At 34.9% G+C, this 19,410-nt stretch overlaps 2 protein-coding genes across 3 annotated transcripts; one reads left to right on the plus strand and one right to left on the minus strand.

Moving 5' to 3' along the window:
• The first annotated feature begins 1,887 nt into the window (after positions 1 to 1,887).
• LOC121264254 (O-fucosyltransferase 15-like) lies at positions 1,888 to 8,725 on the plus strand. Of its 2 annotated transcripts, none has more exons than XM_041167361.1 (11): positions 1,888 to 1,931; positions 2,470 to 3,191; positions 3,604 to 3,690; positions 3,812 to 3,911; positions 4,128 to 4,189; positions 4,299 to 4,387; positions 5,129 to 5,249; positions 5,336 to 5,479; positions 5,662 to 5,996; positions 6,276 to 6,516; positions 8,292 to 8,725. In XM_041167361.1, exons 2-11 carry the CDS (start codon positions 2,484 to 2,486, stop codon positions 8,598 to 8,600), a joined length of 2,196 nt encoding a protein of 731 aa, XP_041023295.1. In that variant the 5' UTR covers positions 1,888 to 1,931; positions 2,470 to 2,483; the 3' UTR covers positions 8,601 to 8,725. The 2 variants fall into 2 exon arrangements, with proteins under 2 accessions (XP_041023295.1, XP_041023296.1); XM_041167362.1 differs by lacking the exon at positions 1,888 to 1,931 and having other exon boundaries at positions 2,833 to 3,034; positions 3,129 to 3,191.
• A 3,385-nt stretch (positions 8,726 to 12,110) lies between these two features.
• Positions 12,111 to 19,016, minus strand: LOC121264257 (chromatin remodeling protein EBS-like). The gene is made up of 5 exons (XM_041167367.1): positions 18,630 to 19,016; positions 18,198 to 18,540; positions 17,529 to 17,597; positions 16,676 to 16,814; positions 12,111 to 12,433 (listed from the first exon to the last, which is right to left on the minus strand). Exons 1-5 carry the CDS (start codon positions 18,700 to 18,702, stop codon positions 12,407 to 12,409), a joined length of 651 nt encoding a protein of 216 aa, XP_041023301.1. The 5' UTR covers positions 18,703 to 19,016; the 3' UTR covers positions 12,111 to 12,406.
• Between the last annotated feature and the right edge of the window lie 394 nt (positions 19,017 to 19,410).

Here is a 19,410-nt window from a genome sequence, read left to right on the forward strand (position 1 = left end):
TAAATACGTATTGAATTAAAAAGGGTTATGGGTCGGTCCTATGTGTAAAGAGGTTCTGAGTTGAAATAAATTTAATAATTTAAGAATTAGATATTTATATGTTAGACTAAATTTAAAATTAGACTGAACTGAAACTTCTAAATGGGGTCAGCATTCATATTGGTGTAACCATTTCCTCTAAAATGCAATGTTTTGAATACCGTACTGGACGCTGTACCGGTCAAGATACTGAAACGAAATATTTCAGTAACGGTACCGTTTCGGAATAGCGTTTCAGGATAACGTTTCAGAACAGTCGATATATAAATAAATTATATATAAAAATATATATAAAAATTATATTCCAAAATAATAGTCTATATATAAATAAATTATATATAAATTATAAATAGTCTAATCTAAATTAGGGGTTAAAAAACAAGTTTGTAGTTTGAAAAAATGAAAAAAAAAACATAGGCCAAAATACAGGCCGAAATTGAAGCCGGTACTGCCGGTATTTGGGCCAGTACGAAACAGATATAGTACCTGTACCGACCGAATGGCGGGTACGAAAAATATCAACCGTACCAGCCGATATGATACAAAATCCGAAACACTACTAAAATGTCAACTTTTGGCTAATTAAGCGCAAAAGTGATGCATTGGATTAGGTATCCAATAGCCATCTAAGCTTTTAACAGAATTGAAGTATAGTAGCTCATAGTAACTTAGCCATCCACTTTTTAAGTTTAGTACTTTAGTTTCTCTCCTCCTAAACAGTTATGTTATTTTTCTCTTCCAAATTTCTTCCCTTCATTTCGCAAAATTGATTCATATATTTACAAATTCTTCAATTTTTCTCTATCTATTCTCCAATCCAAATAAGGGTAAAACATGTGCTTAGAAATTTATCGATTAGTTTGCTTTGAAAATATAAGCAAAACATAATAATTTAATTAGAATGAAGGATATTGTGGTTATGTTATTAATTATAAAACTAATAAAAAACGTGCGTTATAAATTATGATGATTAAAATAAAATAGATTTTATTTGATTAAGAATATAACCAATTGATATGCAAAATATAAAAAAAAAAAAAATCTAAAAATTGAAAATAAATAATATTTTATTATTATATAGAATATAGATGTATTATCTAAGTCGGGATTAAATTTTGAGTGAGACAAGTAAAAGGGTATTAGGCAAAATTTACCTGATGGAATGGTCAACTAATGCTAATGCTCAGATGAACATTTCCCAAACCCAACGCATACCCATTGGCATATGTTTGCGGGTTATGGTAATTAATTTAACTTATTTTTTCTAATTTGTCAAATAGTATTTACACTTTATATAATAAAAATGTACATTTTTTCTTAATTTCTAATATGCGCGATATTAACGGTGATTATATTCATAATTTTTCGTATGATTTATAAATTTAATTAATTCAATGTAAGAGTTTTGATACTCATTATCTTTACATACCACACATTATACTTATTTTTATTTATTATTATTTTTGTTTTATTATTCATAAACTAATTAAGTTCTTCTATTTATCATCAATACACTACATATGTGTAGTGTGTAGATGATGAATAAAATTTTTCAATAATATGTTATATGAAATATAATAAACAATTTAATTTTTTCAAATCTCAAAACAATAATAATATTAAAAAATAATATTTTAACAATATTTTATTCAACTCATCTAAAACTATCTCATCCCATCTCATCTTACTTCACTATCCAAACAAGCCCTTATGTATTTTTATTTTATTTTTTTATCCAATTTTTCATATTTTTAAATATATATTTTTTAAATTACAATATCCTTACATAATATTTATTTAATCACTAATTAAAAAACAAAAAAAAGTACTAGATAGAAATGTTCGGACCAAAATCGACCCAAGCATTTCTCGAGTTCTTGAGGAAAATGCCATATTTAAAATATTTTTATTGAATTAGTTAAAAGTCAAATTTATTGAGTATTTAGCTTTTAAAAAATAAAATATACTTACAATGGATTAACTAAATTTTACAGTGACTTTCAAAAGTTTTTCTAAATTTGAAGGTTAATGTACATATATCAAATATATATTTTATTAATTATTTATCTCTCCCTTCATTTTTATCACATATTTTATCATAATTGATATATTAATTTAATAAAAATATAATTATTAATTAATATATAATAGGTTGAATAGTAAAATATGATAAAATAAAATAAATTAATAATTAAAAAAATTAAATATTTTTGAAATGATTAATTATTCATTACTATATAATGAATAAATGTATAATCTAATATAGAGATTTGATGTAAATAATTAAAATCAAATTTATCTTATATTATTTTATTATTATATAATAAAAAAATAACTATTTCAATATGAAGCTATATGAATAGAATAGTTAATAGTTAAAAGTTAAATTTATTTTATATTTATAAAAAATATTCTTTAATTTTGAGTGATGTAATGAGAGTGCTATGAGACAGAGAGGTCGGTCACGTGAGACGCCTAGAATACACACGTGCGTTGGATCTGAGACAGTACCGGAGAGTTTAGTACCGCCGGCGTTCAGTCAGTCACGCAGTCCGACCCTTCCATTTTTGGCAATTCCCACGTTAAATTTCGCACCCCAATCCTCAAATTTTAAAAATTTAAAAAGAAAACAGAATTTCCTTGCCTGGCATACCATGGCCTCAACCCCTACTACCCTCTCAGACACCGCTCTCGAATCCGCCGGTAAAACGAACGAGCAAGAACCGCCCGAGCTTGGCGAGATCGGGGTTTCTGATCGGGCTGAGCTTAACAAGGCCAGGTCCAGCTCGTTCCACTCCCGGTCCAACTCACCCACTTCGAGGAGCCGACAGGACTCGCCGAGTCACTCCCCGAGGTTCAGCCCGAGTCGGTTCTCGAACTCTGACCGTTCCCAAGCGTCATCTTTTTCGGATCTCAAGTTGCTAGGGTTTCTATGGGACCGGAAGCAGCAGTTGAAGGCTCAGCAAAAGGGGAAGAGGAAGGCCGCCAAATCATGGTATAGTAGAAAGCGTGTGAAAGGGCTCGTGGCCCTAATTGGATTGGTGGGTTTGTTTTTCTTGGTGAATTGGATTATGCTTTTGCGATTACAGGATCAAGCTGTTGATTCTAAAGTTGAGAATTCGAGTTCGGTTTCGTTCCCGCAACGTGAAGAGGTTTGTTTTTGTAGAAATGGAAAGTTTGTCATTATTTTTTTGATAAGTAATGATTCGGAGGTTTGGGATTAATTTGGAGAAGACTCGAATTTTAGCATGTTAGTGACATTTATCCTACATTTTTATAGGAAGAAATATGTATAATGCTAATATTTTTCGATATAATCAATTAATTATTTCTCAGTGCGCATCAATATGAGAATAATGTAATATGTATGTGCAATTTGTAAGAAAAATCTTTAAATGGTTACTGTTCATTGGCTTCTGGTCGTGTCATCTCGAAACCAGTGTGGTGCAATTTTAATATGGTCGTTTTTGGAAGAGAAGACAGAGAAAAAGATGTAGTTCAACAAATATCAGTGTCATGAGCTTCTTACTTTCCCTTTTGAGTTTTTACTTGAAATATTTGCAGGAAAAATGGAGGAATGGTAAAGGCAAAAGACCACAGAGAGGTATCTACGGCAGGATGTTGGCTTTGGCTGCCCATGCCTTGGCCGAGGTATTTGGATATTATTTTGTATGCTGACTCTAGAAGTCTTAGAAAGCAGATTTTTTTCTTTTTCTTTTTTAGGGTCAGTTCTTTTGCTTGATTTCATTGGCTTTGTATTATGACCACACAGAGACAGAATAAACCCGAGCCAAAAGACTTGTGGCAGGAGCCATTTGTTCCCGCTTCTGCTTGGAGACCCTGTGCTGAACAACGGAACTGGGAACCCAGTGGTCTCTCTCTCTCTCTCTCTCTCTCTCTCTCTCTCTCTTTCCGAGTGTGTGTGTGTTGGGGGGGGGGGGGGGGGGGGGGGTGGGGTGTTATATTTACGCACACTACAGCTGTGCATGTCTTTGGGCATCTTAAATTTTATTAAGAACATTGATCTAATGGTTAAACTAAAAGTTCAAGATGGTTCTAACTATGCATTTTTTGTGATACTGTAATAGATGGAAATAATGGATACATTTTGGTAACTGCAAATGGTGGGATGAACCAGCAGCGAGTTGCTGTAAGTAATGCTCTTTACAAAGGAAAGGGACTGTGAAGCTTTGCTTCTAAAGGGCTAATTTATGGTAGAGTGTCTTTCCGTTATCTGAAGTCTTTCTAATTTGCAACAGGTTTGCAATGCAGTCGTGGTCTCACGATTACTTAATTCAACTCTGGTTGTTCCCAGATTTTTGTACAGTAGTGTATGGAAAGATGAGAGGTGACATGCTTCTTTCTTTCTTTGTTTTTTGTTTGGGTGTTCTTCCTTAACAATCACATAATAATATTTATTTGTTTCTTTGTGCTATAATGAATGTGATCTTCCATTAGAAAATTGCCGTGTTTGGTGTCTGGATTCAGGGTCTAGAAATATTTTTTTAATGCAGTTGTTGGTGTATGCGTCAGAATCATCTTGCAATACAAATACAATGAAGTCACTTGTATTTTCCCACTTAAACTTTATATTTGAGCAATCAACTCCTAAACTATGTGGTTAGTTGCAACATTTCTTGCCATTTAACTTTATTTTCCCCGTAAAAAGTATATTTTTAGCCTTAAAAGTTAAAAAAACACGCTTCTCACATTTATCCCATAATTACTTGCTTATTTTTCTTTAATTTTTGAAGGATCATACGATTAGCCTGTGAAAATTAAGACTAAACATAACAGAGATTGAGAAAATCATAGCATATGATCATTTATAAATTAAGATTAAATATGACACAAAATTTTGCTACTGTTTACAATGTTTGAGGATTGATGGCTCAAATGTAAGGTTTAGGGAACATTGCAAATAACCCTATACTTTTAAAGTGGAATTGAAATTTATCCCTGGTTTTATAAGAAGGAATTCAGTATTATTTAGTAAAATCTATTATTTCTAGATAGGGTGCATCTTTAAAAACATTTTATTTTTGATTTTGATGGAAAAGTGACAATATCAAATTGTATAATTTCATAGTCAATTCAGCGATATCTATCAGGAGGAGCATTTTATTAACTACTTGACTCCTGATATTCGGATAGTGAAGGAACTTCCTAAGGATCTGCAATCATTAGATTTGGAGGCTGTTGGCAGTGTTGTAAGTTCTTTATCCAAATTTTCTGAGTGGTCATAATGGATGATTATTAACTCCAGTGTCATGGTGTTGATGAAATACTGTTCCAGGTGACGGATGAAGACATCATGAAAGAGGCCAAACCAAGTTTTTACTTAAAGAAGATTCTCCCTATTTTATTTAAGAATAGAGTCGTACATTTTGTTGGATTTGGGAATCGATTGGCATTTGACCCGATACCATTTCAGTTGCAGGTAAATCACTGGCCTTTGACCTCTAGTCAATTAAAGTTACTGATAGATTATTTAAGCAATATTGCTTGTTGAAAAAATATATTACAAAGCAATATTTGTTGGGTTGTCATGCTAACATGGTCTTCCTTAGTTCATTAACCTCTTACCTACTTTGCTTCTCCTAATTGGGGAACTTCATATAGAGACTTCGATGCAGATGTAATTTTCTTGCACTGCAATTTGTTCCAAAAATTCAAGAAACTGGTGCTTTGCTTCTTCAAAGGTTACGCCGGCATGTAGGTCTCCCTGGAGCACTGGATCGTTATCTTATTGGTTCATCTGCAGGATCAAGTAATAATGAAAGCAGTAGCAGTGCTAAGAAAACTTCCAAATATCTAGCTCTGCACCTGAGATTTGAAATTGACATGGTAGCTCATTCTTTATGTGAATTTGGTGGGGGTGAAGAAGAGAGACAAGAGTTGGAAGCATATCGTGAAATCCATTTCCCTGCATTGACACTTCTCAAGAAAACCACAAAGTATGTGCCATGTCATTTTTGCTTTGTATTTATTTCATGTCCGTAATTTGTATGCTAATATTTTGGTGAGCTTATTTTGCTGTTAATATGTGATTCTATTCGACGGTTCTTCTCAATATTTTGTGAAGTTTCCAGCAACATTTTAAAAACGTAATTTTACTAAGCAAAGAGAACTTTTAATAAGCAAAAAAAAAAAAAAAAAAAGATAATTTGAGAAGGAAAGCATTTATCTTCCATCAACTTTTGTTTGTATCTAATCATAGTGTTTAATCTTTGCAGGTTACCCTCTCCTGAAGAACTCAGGTCAGAAGGCCTTTGCCCTTTAACACCTGAGGAAGCAATACTTATGCTTGCTGCACTTGGTTTCAGACGCAAGACGCATATATTTGTGGCAGGTTCACAAATATATGGGGGTCAGTCTAGGTTGGGGGCTTTGACCAGCTTGTATCCTAATTTGGTTACTAAAGAAAAGCTGCTTTCATCAGCTGAACTTGAACCATTTGTGAATTTTTCATCTCAGGTAATAATGTTGCTTTTATTATTGTGGCTCTCCAGCTTGAGTGTGCTTACATGCCTAATTTAGTTACTTTCACTTGTTGGTGTTCAATGATGTTATAACTCCTTCAGTCCCGCCATAAATGTCCCCTTTTCCCTTTTTGTTGTCTGTCCCTTTTTAATTGCATCTGTGTATAAGGTTTTTGACGCTCATTTTGGCTTTTGGAAATAGTGATTGAAACTCCATACTGTTGAATAAGTGTGCACATGATCAAGAACTTTTACTTTTTTAAATGAGAGAATTGAGTTCTATTTCTCAAACACTTTGAGTTGAACTTTTGATCGGTCTTGTGGAACTAACAAAGGCTTGTTAAATGGAGCTCATAACATCTGAACCGTAGGATCTGCACTTGGAAGATTTTTCAGGAGTAACTGCTAAACAATTTGTGGTGGAATCTTAAAATGCCCTCTCAACAAAACGTTGCCAGAGCAAAAATTTGTCTTGGTGTCTCTCTTAGGAATTTTGAGTAGTTGTCACTCCTGAAGAAAACACCACCCCTGTTAGAGGTTCATTTTTCTAACAAAACCAATTTTAAATGGATGCATGAGATATTACATCCTCATCAGTTGCTTGATAGATCTGAAACAAATGTCATTGGCAGCTTGTAAAAAAAATTAAACATGATTGAGAAGACTTAAAATGGTATAAATTCACTTTAAATGCTAAATCTCTCCCAAACCATGACCATCATAGAAAATAATCATATCTCTACATCTTTAATATGGAAAAATATTATAGTAGGCTTTTCTGCAAATATTGTCAAGCATGCTTGCTTTTGCAACATATTCCAAATCTCAACCTAGTTTCATGCAGTGTCTTTAATAGTGATGTTTCTTACTTCATCAGTTATTCTTCACAATTTCATCATTAACAGAAATTTTGGTTTATTTTATATACCATACACAATATTTTTGGGAGGATAAAATAAAGTTATGCTTGGTACACAAAATGGTTATTCCTATTTTTTGTTTGGTGATAACACATGATATTCTCACTAGATTAAATCAAATTTCCAAATATTCAAGCGGCCTTTCCCAAAAAGGAGACTGCTCTTTAGACTTTTTCACCTAAAAGTTAAAAAAAATATCATGTTGCCATCCCAAAATATCTAAGATTTTTTTTCTTATTTATTTTGGTTTGAAAAACACCGAATGTGATCTTTTGAAAATTTTCATTCCTCTACCCTAAGAATAGGTATTCCTCTTGTTTTCTAGACAAATGGGTATTCTTCATTTTTAGCAGCTATTCTTATGAATAACTATTCCTCATTATAAAAAAACCTACCCTCTATAGAATTGTTACTCCATTCCAAAGATCTGTTCCGTTAAGGGCTCGTTTAGGTAATGAGATAAGATGAGAATTTTGTGAATAGAACTGAAATAGTAAGATGTTTTATTGGGTTTTGGGAAATAGTTTGAGAGAGAAAAAGTTGACTAAAATATTATAAAGTTAAAATATTGTTATAATATAATTTTTGTTTTGAAATTTGAAAAATGTGTATTGTTTTTTGTGTTTTGTTTGAAAGTTTAGAAAATTTGTAATAATTAGATGAAAAAATTGAAAATTTGAAATTGAATAGTGTTTGTATTTGAATGATGTTTGGGAAGGAAATTATGAAAAATTTTGAAATGAGATGAGATGAGATCATCTCACTTCTCAAATAAGCCCCAAGTCTTTGCCCTTTTTGCAGTCTTATCAACCTCTTAAAGAATAACAAACTTACTTCTGCTGCTCTGCAGTTAGCGGCTCTGGACTTCATAGGCTGTACTGCTGCAAATGCATTTGCAATGACTGATTCAGGGAGTCAGTTTTCATCTTTAGTGTCTGGGTATCGAATATACTATGGTGGAGGGAAAATGCCAACAATACGACCAAATAAACGCAGGCTTGCTGACATCTTTTTGAAGAATTCCACCATAGAATGGCGCGTGTTTGAACAGAGAGTGAGGAAGGCAGTTAGACAAACTAAACATGTCCAGGCAAGGCCGAAGGCGAGGAGTGTTTACAGGTTTCCACGGTGTAAAGAGTGTATGTGCAGGACAGATTAACGGGTTTGCTGTAGCTGGAATATTAATACCAACGGTAATATGTGACATTCACTGTTCATTCTTTTGTTATTGATTGAGCAATTGTGACAAAAACATTCAATGTACATCACTTTTTGAAAGCTGAACTGGAAGAACGAGACATCAGATTAGATTTGATCATTAAACCTTTAGTAGAAAATTGCCCCCCCTCAACCCTCCAACCAGGAAACTAAAGCAGAATATTTGAATTCATGCTCCTGTTATCCGAGTTTCATTTCCAGAGTAGAGGACATTCATAAATAAATGAAGTTGATCTCAAATTGAAATGTTAGAAGAATTTTTTCAGAAAGTTACATGATATACAAGTTGCCGTTATAAGCTACTGGGATCATATCCCTCTGCCATTATAAGCTCTCGGTTAATATCTTTCCAGTTGGCCGTGGTTGAGATTGCAGGGTGCTATCATTGATGGAGTCCAAAAGGATTATATTGTTTGATGAGTGCGGCTATTTCTGCAATATGATGTTTTTCCATGCTGATACTGGACGGTAGTTCAAAATTGTTTCCTACATAGTCAGTCAAATTTCATAAATTCTTATTTCTTAATTATCATAATAAGATTAAGAAAAATGGGAAATCATTGAAGAAGAAGAATAAGGCAAGCAACTACTGCCATAATTATTATTTTGCATGCGTGCTTGCATTATATTTGGTTGAAGTGGTAAAGGCCTTGGGTTTGGGGTATGCTTCTTCCAAGTTTAAGGTTCAAATCTTATTAAGTGCAAACAATCTTTAGGGGCCATCGAATTGAGAGATTTTCTCTTTGAATTATCCGATGCGCACTTGCAAAAAACTCCTTGTTGAGGCCTGTACACTCCTCGGACTAGTTAGCGTCTCCTCGAATTAGTCAAGATGTTGTTCTTGGACACACAGTGCTAATAAAAAAATGGATTAATGCTTGAGAAAAGATATTTGTAACCGTAAATTGTATAACCGCCGTATAATCATTTTGAAAAAAGTGAATAAAATATGAGACTCATATGAAAAAAATTAATATTTTAATAATAGACCTTACTATTTTTTAAAATGATTGCACGGTATTTACGCATTTTATAATTATACGTAGAATTACTCTTAATGCTTTGTTGCATAAAAGTAAGTACTCATGGAATGCAAATCCAACAACCAGCACAGTGCACTAGACAGTTGCTCCACAGGTTTTGTCCTCACATTAATTTATTGACTAAGAAAACCATCAAAGCAGCTAGCGACTTTTAGCAAAGAAACAATATATGAAGTATTTATTCTTTTTTGTCTGGATCTTTATGAAGTACTGGGAATCAGTCTCAACTCTTGCTCCATTGCCGATATCAAATCTGTTAAAAGTTTCCACAGTGAGATAACCAGCCTCTTATAAACAGCAATTCTACTTCAAAAAAGCAAAAGAAAAACGTTGAAAAATATATATATCCAAGTAGTTATTTCGTACGACTATGGTGTGCTTATTTATATATTAGGTAAGGATTAACATTGCCCGATTCAAGTCCTACAACAGATAATAGATGACAGACCGCACACGTAGTCCCATTCCACTACCTCGTCCATTAGAGAAGCCATTGAAGACAACGGGAACTCCAGTACTATTTGGCTGAACCAATTAATATGGATATTGATTATAGGACATGAAGTTAAAGTGCATGAAAAATGGTGAACTTGAAAGCATCTTCTCCACGATTCCACCGTTTCATGTTTATGGGAAAATTCTCAAGTACTTTTAAAGTACGGATGACGTGCATGCTGTTAAAATTCATGTTTATAAGCATTTTGAACAACATGCATCTGAAAAGAACCTTGCTTATCATAAAAAAAACTTCTCCGTTACAAGAATTAGCTGGGAATCGAGGACCCGTTTTATAATCTCACGAGAAGCCTGAATAATTAGATGTAAAAGCTGATCCACATGCATAAATAATAGGATCATAAGCGAAGCCTGAGGGAAAGGTGTCGATGCCTGTGTCCATGAAACTACTTAGTTACAATCTCTTTGTCTGCATTTCTGTCTGCTCTTTCCTAGGTCCATACTCCTGGTAAACCTTGGAAATGAGGAGTGCATGTCGTCGTTAGCTAGCGGCAGGGGTTTGGCTCTTTATCTCTTTGCATAACTTCACTCCAGAGACCAGGAGCATCTTTCAGTTTTCTAGCCTGAGGTCATCAGATATAACCGTTTTCAAAACCTTCAGTTTGTTTTTTCGTTTCTTTCTATGGAAATATGATCATATAAATACACAACACATTCTCATCACACTTTCATCCCGACCATTATGTAAGATGTAATATATTTATCACTATTAAGAAATGATTTTTAATCATCCAATAAATGATCATTGATCGATAGTAATAAATATGTCACATCTTATCTAGTAGGACGAAAGTAAAATAATAGTGTAATATATAAAATTTTCTTAAATATAATAATTAAAATAAATATTCACTATTCGTCCACGCAAATTAAGAACCACCCAGTTAAATTCTGCTACTGCGTTATTTTTTTTTTTGGACTTCGGTGACTTGGGGTACACCAGTTCATGATTCTCTTCTAAAAAAAAGTTGCTGAAATGACCTTAAAATGTAGACCGGTGCTGGCCACAGAAATTTCTACACTTTTTTTTTTTTTTTTTTAAACCGAAGGGTGTAGTTTTTTTTTTCTCTTTTTTTCAAACATTTTTTAAATCCATATAAACATTTTTAAAAATAAAAAAAAAAATTTCACAAACTCAATAAAAAAAATTCGGTACAAAATATTGTTAGAAATCTTCAGTGGATCTATCATTTCTCTAAAATGTATAGAATTATTATTATTTATTTATATAGATTTATCTCCGGCGCAGCAATCTTCCACGTGTGATAGACTAGTTGGAACATAAATTTTACGAATATTCGATACAAAAAATTGTATTTATCATTATTTTCACCATATTCTCGATATTTCTTGACTTGACAAGTCATTAAATAATTGATAAATAAATAAAACAAATGCTACTTGTCCTGACAAATGGGTCCCAACAATTTTTTATTTATTTTTATTTAATAATTAAGAAAATATTTTTGAATGGTACTGTGAACTCTTTTTTTTTTTTTAATATGTAAGGGTATAAAAAAAAATGACCAAATGGCCTTGTCGGATCCATTCTCGGGCTCCACCATGAGTGGGGGTAGCAGGACTCATAAATAAAAGAACGAGGAGTAACATTCTCACTTTCAATGACCGTCTTCAAAATTAACTGGCTGAGTTTCTGCAACGTCGAGGATCAGGGTTTTTACCTATTCAACAAACACTTCACATCAATATTTATCACATCTTATCATGTGTAAGTGTGAGAAGTGCTTATGTGCCATAACCTCGACTATTTACCAGTAGTGATGTTCAAATTTCAAACCTTCCGGCTCATCACATGCTGGCCTAAAAACATAAACGGATGAACCTCATCTTGGAAAAGCTATCCAACTAAATAGACAATGAGAAAGCTGCTGTGAAGCAAGCCACAATCCATTACAAGAAGTTCAGAATCTGGTTTCTTTTTCACTTAAATGCCTTCAGTTCAATGTGTTCTTCTAAATCGACAGTTGAACTGAAATCTGATCTTTTTGGGAAGAATGAAAGAAGTCCAGCATTTTAATTAACCTAGCAGAGATACATATATATATCTCTGTCAAATACACAAGTTACTAGCAGGCGCCAGTCTACGCTGTACATTAAACAAAACAACACTTAAAGAGCCGCTTCCTCACGCAAATAGTTGTCTCCTCCTGCAATCCCTCAATTGTGGTCATCTCCTCCGACGCTTGGGCTCCACCTGTGCAGGATTAAGAACATCATCAATGAATTAAACTACCAAAGGGTAAAGAAAACATTCTGATGCCTCTAGCTAAAATCAATAATAGGGCTTATACACTCTATGACTGTATCTAACATTGCTTTTTTTAAATTACTGATTCCAATAGAAAAAGTCATTAATAACGGGGTATTTTCAAATTACCGACTCCAGTGCCTTTAGTTTCCAAATAAACATCATAACCATGAGACGGGGTTTCCAAATAACAATTTTTATTTTCTATTTTTCCAGAAAATCCACCAACATCGAGCCTGTTATCACCTTCATTTTTTTTTTATAAATAGAATGAAATTTTATTGAATGAATGTAATAGGCGAAGCCCATGTACACAGGAAGTATACAAAAGAAAACACCTAATTACATTCTATAAAGAAGAAGAAGAAAACAGAAAATCAAGAGCAGAAGCATAAGCTCCATCAAGTCCTATAGCAGAAAACCATTGTAATAAAGTAAATACAAAGGATTTCCAGATTTCCTCCAAGGTGCGCTCCTAATCGTTAAAGCATGGCTCATTTCTTTTCCACCAAATACACCACATGAGACACAAAGAAACCATCTTCCACGCGCAACCACTTGTTTAGAACTACGAAGCCCCATCCTGCACGCAAACAAATCCACTACTGTCCTCAGCATCACCCAAACCAGTCCAACTCTTCTAAAAACACCATCCCATAATGCCTTTGCCACCTCACAATGCAAAAGTAAATGATCCACTGATTCCTCATGCTTCTTACACATAAAACACCACTCCATAATAACAAAACCGCTCTTTCTCAGATTATCAATCGTCAAAATATTTCCAAGTGACGCTGTCCAAATGAAAAATGCAACTTTTGGAAGGCACATGAGACCTCCAAATGCACTTCCAAGGAAAAGAATCACTCTGCTGAACAGTCAATACCTTCCAGTAAGACCGTACTGAGAATTGTTTGCTGCCTGTATGCTTCCATATCATTTTATCCCTCTCATCACCCCCAACTCCCCAGGAATAAATGAACAAGAAAAAATCAGACACCTCATCAAGTTCCCAATCCTGAACAGCTCTAGTAAAACCAACATCCCACTGCAAAATTCCATTAGAATTTACTGTCAGATCAGCAACAGATGCAAGCCGATTAGATGCTATACGAAAAATAGCAGGGAACACACTACAAAGAGTCCGATCACGACACCAAGTATCAAGCCAAAATCGGACCCTTGTACCCTCACCAACAACAAAATTTGTATGTTTTACAAAGTTCTCCCATCCCTTTCTAATAAATTTCCAAAGACTCACTCCATAGGTCCCCCTAACCTCCTTAGAACAACCTCCCCCCCCAACCCAACCATATTTCCGATATAAAACCTCCCTCCACAACCATTTTCCCAGCAAAGCCTTGTTAAAACTACTCAAATTCCGAATCCCCAAACCCCCCCACTCACAACCATATTTCCGGTCTAAAACCTCCCTCCACAACGACACCCCTTCCACTTGATACCTCCACAACCATTTTCCCAACAAAGCCTTGTTAAAACTACTCAAATTCCGAATCCCAAACCTCCATTTGAAATAGAAGAGCAAACTTTTTTCCAACTAACAAGATGAACCTTGATATCCTCACCCATACCACCCCACAAAAATGTACGAAATAATTTCTCAATCCATTTTCTCAGCTCTACTGGCAATGGAAACAAAGAAAGATAGTAAGTTGGAAGATTAGAAAGAGTACTTTTAATAAGAGTTATTCTACCCCCTTTTGATAAATAAAGCCACTTCCAACCCGCCAACATTTTCTCAATCTTCTCCACTATCCCATCCCAAATAGACTTCGCCTTGAAAGACGCCCCCAATGGAAGACCAAGATACTTCAATGGTAAAGCAGCAACTTTACATCCCAACAACTCTGCCAAGCAATTAATACTCTGCACCTCCCCCATAGGAACCATCTCCGACTTACCCAAATTCACCTTCAGACTTGATACAGCTTCAAAATATAATAAAACAACCCTTAAGGCTTGAATTTGCCCACGATCAGCATCACAAAAAATAATAGTGTCATCTGCAAATAAAAGGTGAGAAATAGTAATAAAACCATTATGAGCATTTCCCACCTTAAACCCAGAAAGAAATCCACACCCCCCCCCCCCCCCCCCCCCCCCCCCCCCCCCCCCCCCCCCCCCCCCCCCCCCCCCCCCCCCCCCCCCCCCCCCCCGGGCGGCGCCCGGGGCAGCCTCCACCGAAGTTCAAAGCTTCCATGATAATAACAAAAAGGAAGGGAGATAATGGATCCCCCTATCTCAAACCGCAAGAACTATGAAAAAAACCACAAGGACTCCCATTAACAAACACTGAAAACCAAGCAGTAGAGACGCAATGTCTAATCCATCCACACCACCTCCCCCCAAATCCACATCTCCCAAGCATGTAAAAAAGAAAATCCCGATTCACATGATCATACGCCCTTCTCCTTATCCAACTTACAAATGAAACCCGGAACCCCTTCCCTCAAGCAGCTGTCTAGACATTCATTGGCAATCAGCACATAATCAAGGATTTGCCTACCCCGAACAAAAGCATTTTGGGACTTAGAGAGAGAGAGAGAGAATGGCAGGCCTGAGTCAGCTTTCAGGATTTCTCTTGATAAATATGAAACAAGATATTATAATATTTTAGCATCTAGCTGTCCCAAGCAAATCCATAGTTCACTATAGTTCAAAAAAAAAAAAAAAAAAAACACAAAGATCATAAGAACAAAGAAATATTTTATCACAACCGGTGTGCATGATACTGTAACAGGACTAAATAAACAAGGTGTTTCATACAAGATCTTCCACAAATAATGTGCTGCAGATTTTAGCATGAGTGAGGAAATTCTTAGTTTGACCTAGGACACCAGAAAGGGCATAAAAGTGGAATACTATGTGTGTTTACTAGAGCTAGACAAGCGTGTAATTAATGCCACTGCTTTCATATTAAAATTTCATGGAAGGTATAAATAGTGTTAAAATTGAATAGAATGACCAAGACAAAAGGAGCTCAAGATTATGAGATTAACAGGGAGACAACACAAAAAACCCCCCCCCCCCCCAGAAACATTTACTTGGAATTGTATATGATATTAAGAGGCCAAATGATTTTAGTCGGAGAGATGTTTAAGAAGCAGGATCGGGGGACATTTATTTTACCCTAAACATGTTCAGAAGTAAATAGTGGCCTCCATAGAACCACTTTTGTAGTAGCATTTCAATTACCAAATCTGATCCCCTTAACTCTCCAGCATAACATCTTCTTGCGTGTAACCAAAATGGCATGTAGGATGATGATAAAGGCAATGGGAAAAATGAGAACTCAACATTAGGGATTGCCAGAAAAAAGTTTTAAGGAGTGGAATACATCAAGGGAGTGTCGAGAGATACAAGAAAGTCATGAATATTCATGCCATTATATCTAATTCTTGGGACGATAGAGCTCTTATTATAAAGGATTTATCTCAATTTTTTTTTCCTTTATAAATTGGAATTATAAGGGTGATGCCTAGGAGGGTGGTCGATCTTTTTGGTTGTTGGAGAGGTCTTCTGGGCAACCCCCAGATGGACTCCATGTGGAAAAAGACTCCTCTACCACTCTTGTGGTGTATTTGGCTTGAAAGGAATGGCTGGAGTTTTAACGACCGGGAACGCTCTTTAGAAGAATTTAGATTTTTTTTTTCTATATCTTATTTCTTTGGGTCTCTGCTATCATTTTTAATTGGGCTAGTTTTCATGATTTTCTTGAATCCATCTCTAGATTCTAACTTGTAATTAGGTGTTAGCTATTGTATACTTTATGTGTACTTGGGAGATGCCTCATTACTTGATTCAATAAAATTTTATTTTACCTATAAAAAATATTTTTTTTTTTCCTTTATAAACAAGAAGAATCTACCTCCAGACCAACTACACCAAACAAGAGATGTCCACCACAGTTCGAGTTTCAGACAATATGCACCTTCTGTTTCAAAAATAAAAACCACGTTTTACTTGAACAGAATATTTCTCAATTCACTACTATTTTCTTTAAACTCTAATACAAAAACCAAAAAAAAAAAAAAAACAACCATTAGCCCAAAAACATGTGCATTGTGCATCATGCACAAGCTGAGACAAGAAATGAAATGATGTAAACAAAGACACAACATGCATCTACAATTATGTGGAATTAAGAAAACAAAGTATTCCTCTCACCTTGGCATCAGCAGCTGGTGATGCTGAAAATGTAATCTGGGGTTTTTTAACATCCTCATCAGATGAACATTCAGAACACACAAAGCGATCCAATTTTTTAGCTTCTTCAATGGTCATGCCCACACAAGCAGGATGATACCTATAAGGCAAAGGTAAGTATTGCAATTAGCTTATGAGCAAGTGATTTGAAATTCAAACTCAGCATATCAGAACTCAAGGCACGCCAAATGCAGTGTAACCATCCAACATCAATAGGAATGGATTTTCCATTTTCTACGAATGAGTTATCATACATCAGTCCAACACTAGCAAACATTAACAGAAGAAAACTAATCTTTCACAACATACAACACGCAACTTAGAGCAGTTAATCCAAAGAAAAACAAGAGAAAAAAACAACAGGATGATGACAAAAAGCATAAACAAGACAGAGAGATATAGACATATCTGGCAAAAAGAGTACCAGGATAGAACAACTAAACATCTAGGCTTCTGTTAATGGTGTTTCACTGTTTGCAAAAGGAAACTTTCCTCTTGTTTTTACTTAATTTCTTCTTTATGATAGCTGGATTGTAGATTGATTATCCCATCCATGTGCTGATCATATCTAACATAAAGCTCTATCATCCATTCTTGTTTTGATAACTAAACATATCTAATTCTTCTAACTCACTAGGGCCACAACCCAACTGCAGAGTAAGTGTACAAAGGATAAGAAGCCTAATTAAGAGAGGATAGGGAACAGAAATTCAAAAACTCTACAAAGGAAGAAAAATGGGCATCATTTTGGGAGATTGTCCACTCATACGAGGAAAACAAAAACATAATAAAATAAGAACCTACATCAACTTACCAATCCTTGCACCCCTCACATTGCACCATGAGGTCATCCGGGTTGTAAGGCATCTCACATTTGCAGTACCTTCAAGAAAAATGCCAATAAAAATCAGAACCCATCAATGTCCTTATCCAAATCAATACAAAAAAAAAAAAGAGAGAAAAAAAAAAAAAAAAAAAAAAAAGAGATTTAAACCAAACCCAAAAGAACAAAAAACCAAGCTCAAACAATCAGAATCGGGGAATAACCAAATAAGCGATTTATGAAAACTTTGAATCAGTTATTTTAGTGTTAATAAAAATATAAAAAATAATATAATGCAATGCAAACATTTAAAATCATGTATAAAATAATTTAAATCATAAATTCATAAACTAGTTTCAATAAGAACATAACTTGAATCTAAATAATTTCAATAAGCATATAATTCATGTATTCGAGCTCAATTATCCTTTTTTTTTTTTTTTGCCTTCAATATTCTCATGTAAGAAGAAAAAAAATACCATTGAGTTATAAGGACATGACAATGGTATCACAAATTTAATGCAAAAATACCATTCTTTGAATCAGCTGAATCAATTTGAATCAATTAATTGAAGTGGTTGAGTGAACATTCAACAAAATACTCTAAGACCGATTCGCTTTTCGAACGATTCAGTTTGAATTAAACCACAAAAAACTCACACGGCCACTCGGTCGGGAGTGAACCCTCCAGTAGCAGCCTTGTACTCAAATCGGCAATAGTAATCTTCAGCCCCAACATTCTCAAGCTTGGTGTAGTTCTTGAAAGAGTGAACGGTGCACTTCCCTTCGATAGTGTGGGCGCTCTGCACGTCATAGTGGTCGGACAAGAAGAGTTCCTTGGCTCCGTGGAACTGTCTCCGCCCTCCGATTGACTCCTCGGGCCGATAGTACCACCTCACCCTCACCTTCACGTTGTTCCGACCATCCATCTCGATCTTTTCTATGCGCGCCACATATGGGGGCTTACCCGTGTCCGATGGTCGCATCAGCACGCAGTCCCCAGCTGCCAAAACCAACCAAAAAGTTAGAAACTTTGAAACCCAACAAACAAAAAAAGAACATTTTTTGAAAGGTGAATGTTTTGGGTTTTACCTCTGACAACCTTGTTGGTGCCTCTAATGGTGTAGGAATCTATGTCCCTTTTGCCAGGTCTAGTTTTGGCCATTGAGTAGGGTTTGTGCAGGAGAGAAGAGGGTTAATAATAAAAAGAGGAGTTGAAAATGTAGGGACTGTGAGTCCTGAAGAGAGAATAAAATATAAAGATTCAATCCTAGAATGAAAGATTAGTTTTTAGAACCTAAATTTAGGGGGAAGAAGAGAAATGAAGAGAAACGACGGGGTCTTCTTCAATCTTCATGGAGATGGAGGAGGACAGATCAGCGTGACGATTGACCTGGGAGTACCAGTGGCCTTTCTTTATCGGTTCAAGCCTTCGAGGCAGATGTCGTCGTTTGCCGTCCCATTTTCTATCTAAAAGTGATTCTATGATAGTTTAGACTTTTTTCTTTTGAAATCAATGTTGTTGAGGCGATCATTCTCGCCTTAGTAAAGACAAATTACATAACGAATTTCCTTGATGGACCTAATTGGTGGTTTTATTTATGTTCCACTTAAGTACTTTTGGAGTACAAAAAGCATTACTTCCATTTAATCAACAATTAAAACTAATACTTGAATAATTAATTTTGGTTATATAAAATATCAAGTATCGTATCAAGAAATAACTAATACTTTCCTATTACTTGACAACTACGGTTCAGGTGAGATCTGAAGTTGTCAAAGCAACGATAGTCGTCGCAGTAGGCTCGGGATGACTATAAATAACTTTTAAAAGCCACTTATTTTGCCAGTTGAGGCGATTTTTCTACTTTAC

Source organism: Juglans microcarpa x Juglans regia, chromosome 5D (assembly GCF_004785595.1).
Source record: "Juglans microcarpa x Juglans regia isolate MS1-56 chromosome 5D, Jm3101_v1.0, whole genome shotgun sequence".
In the NCBI taxonomy this organism is placed as follows: Eukaryota; Viridiplantae; Streptophyta; class Magnoliopsida; order Fagales; family Juglandaceae; genus Juglans; species Juglans microcarpa x Juglans regia.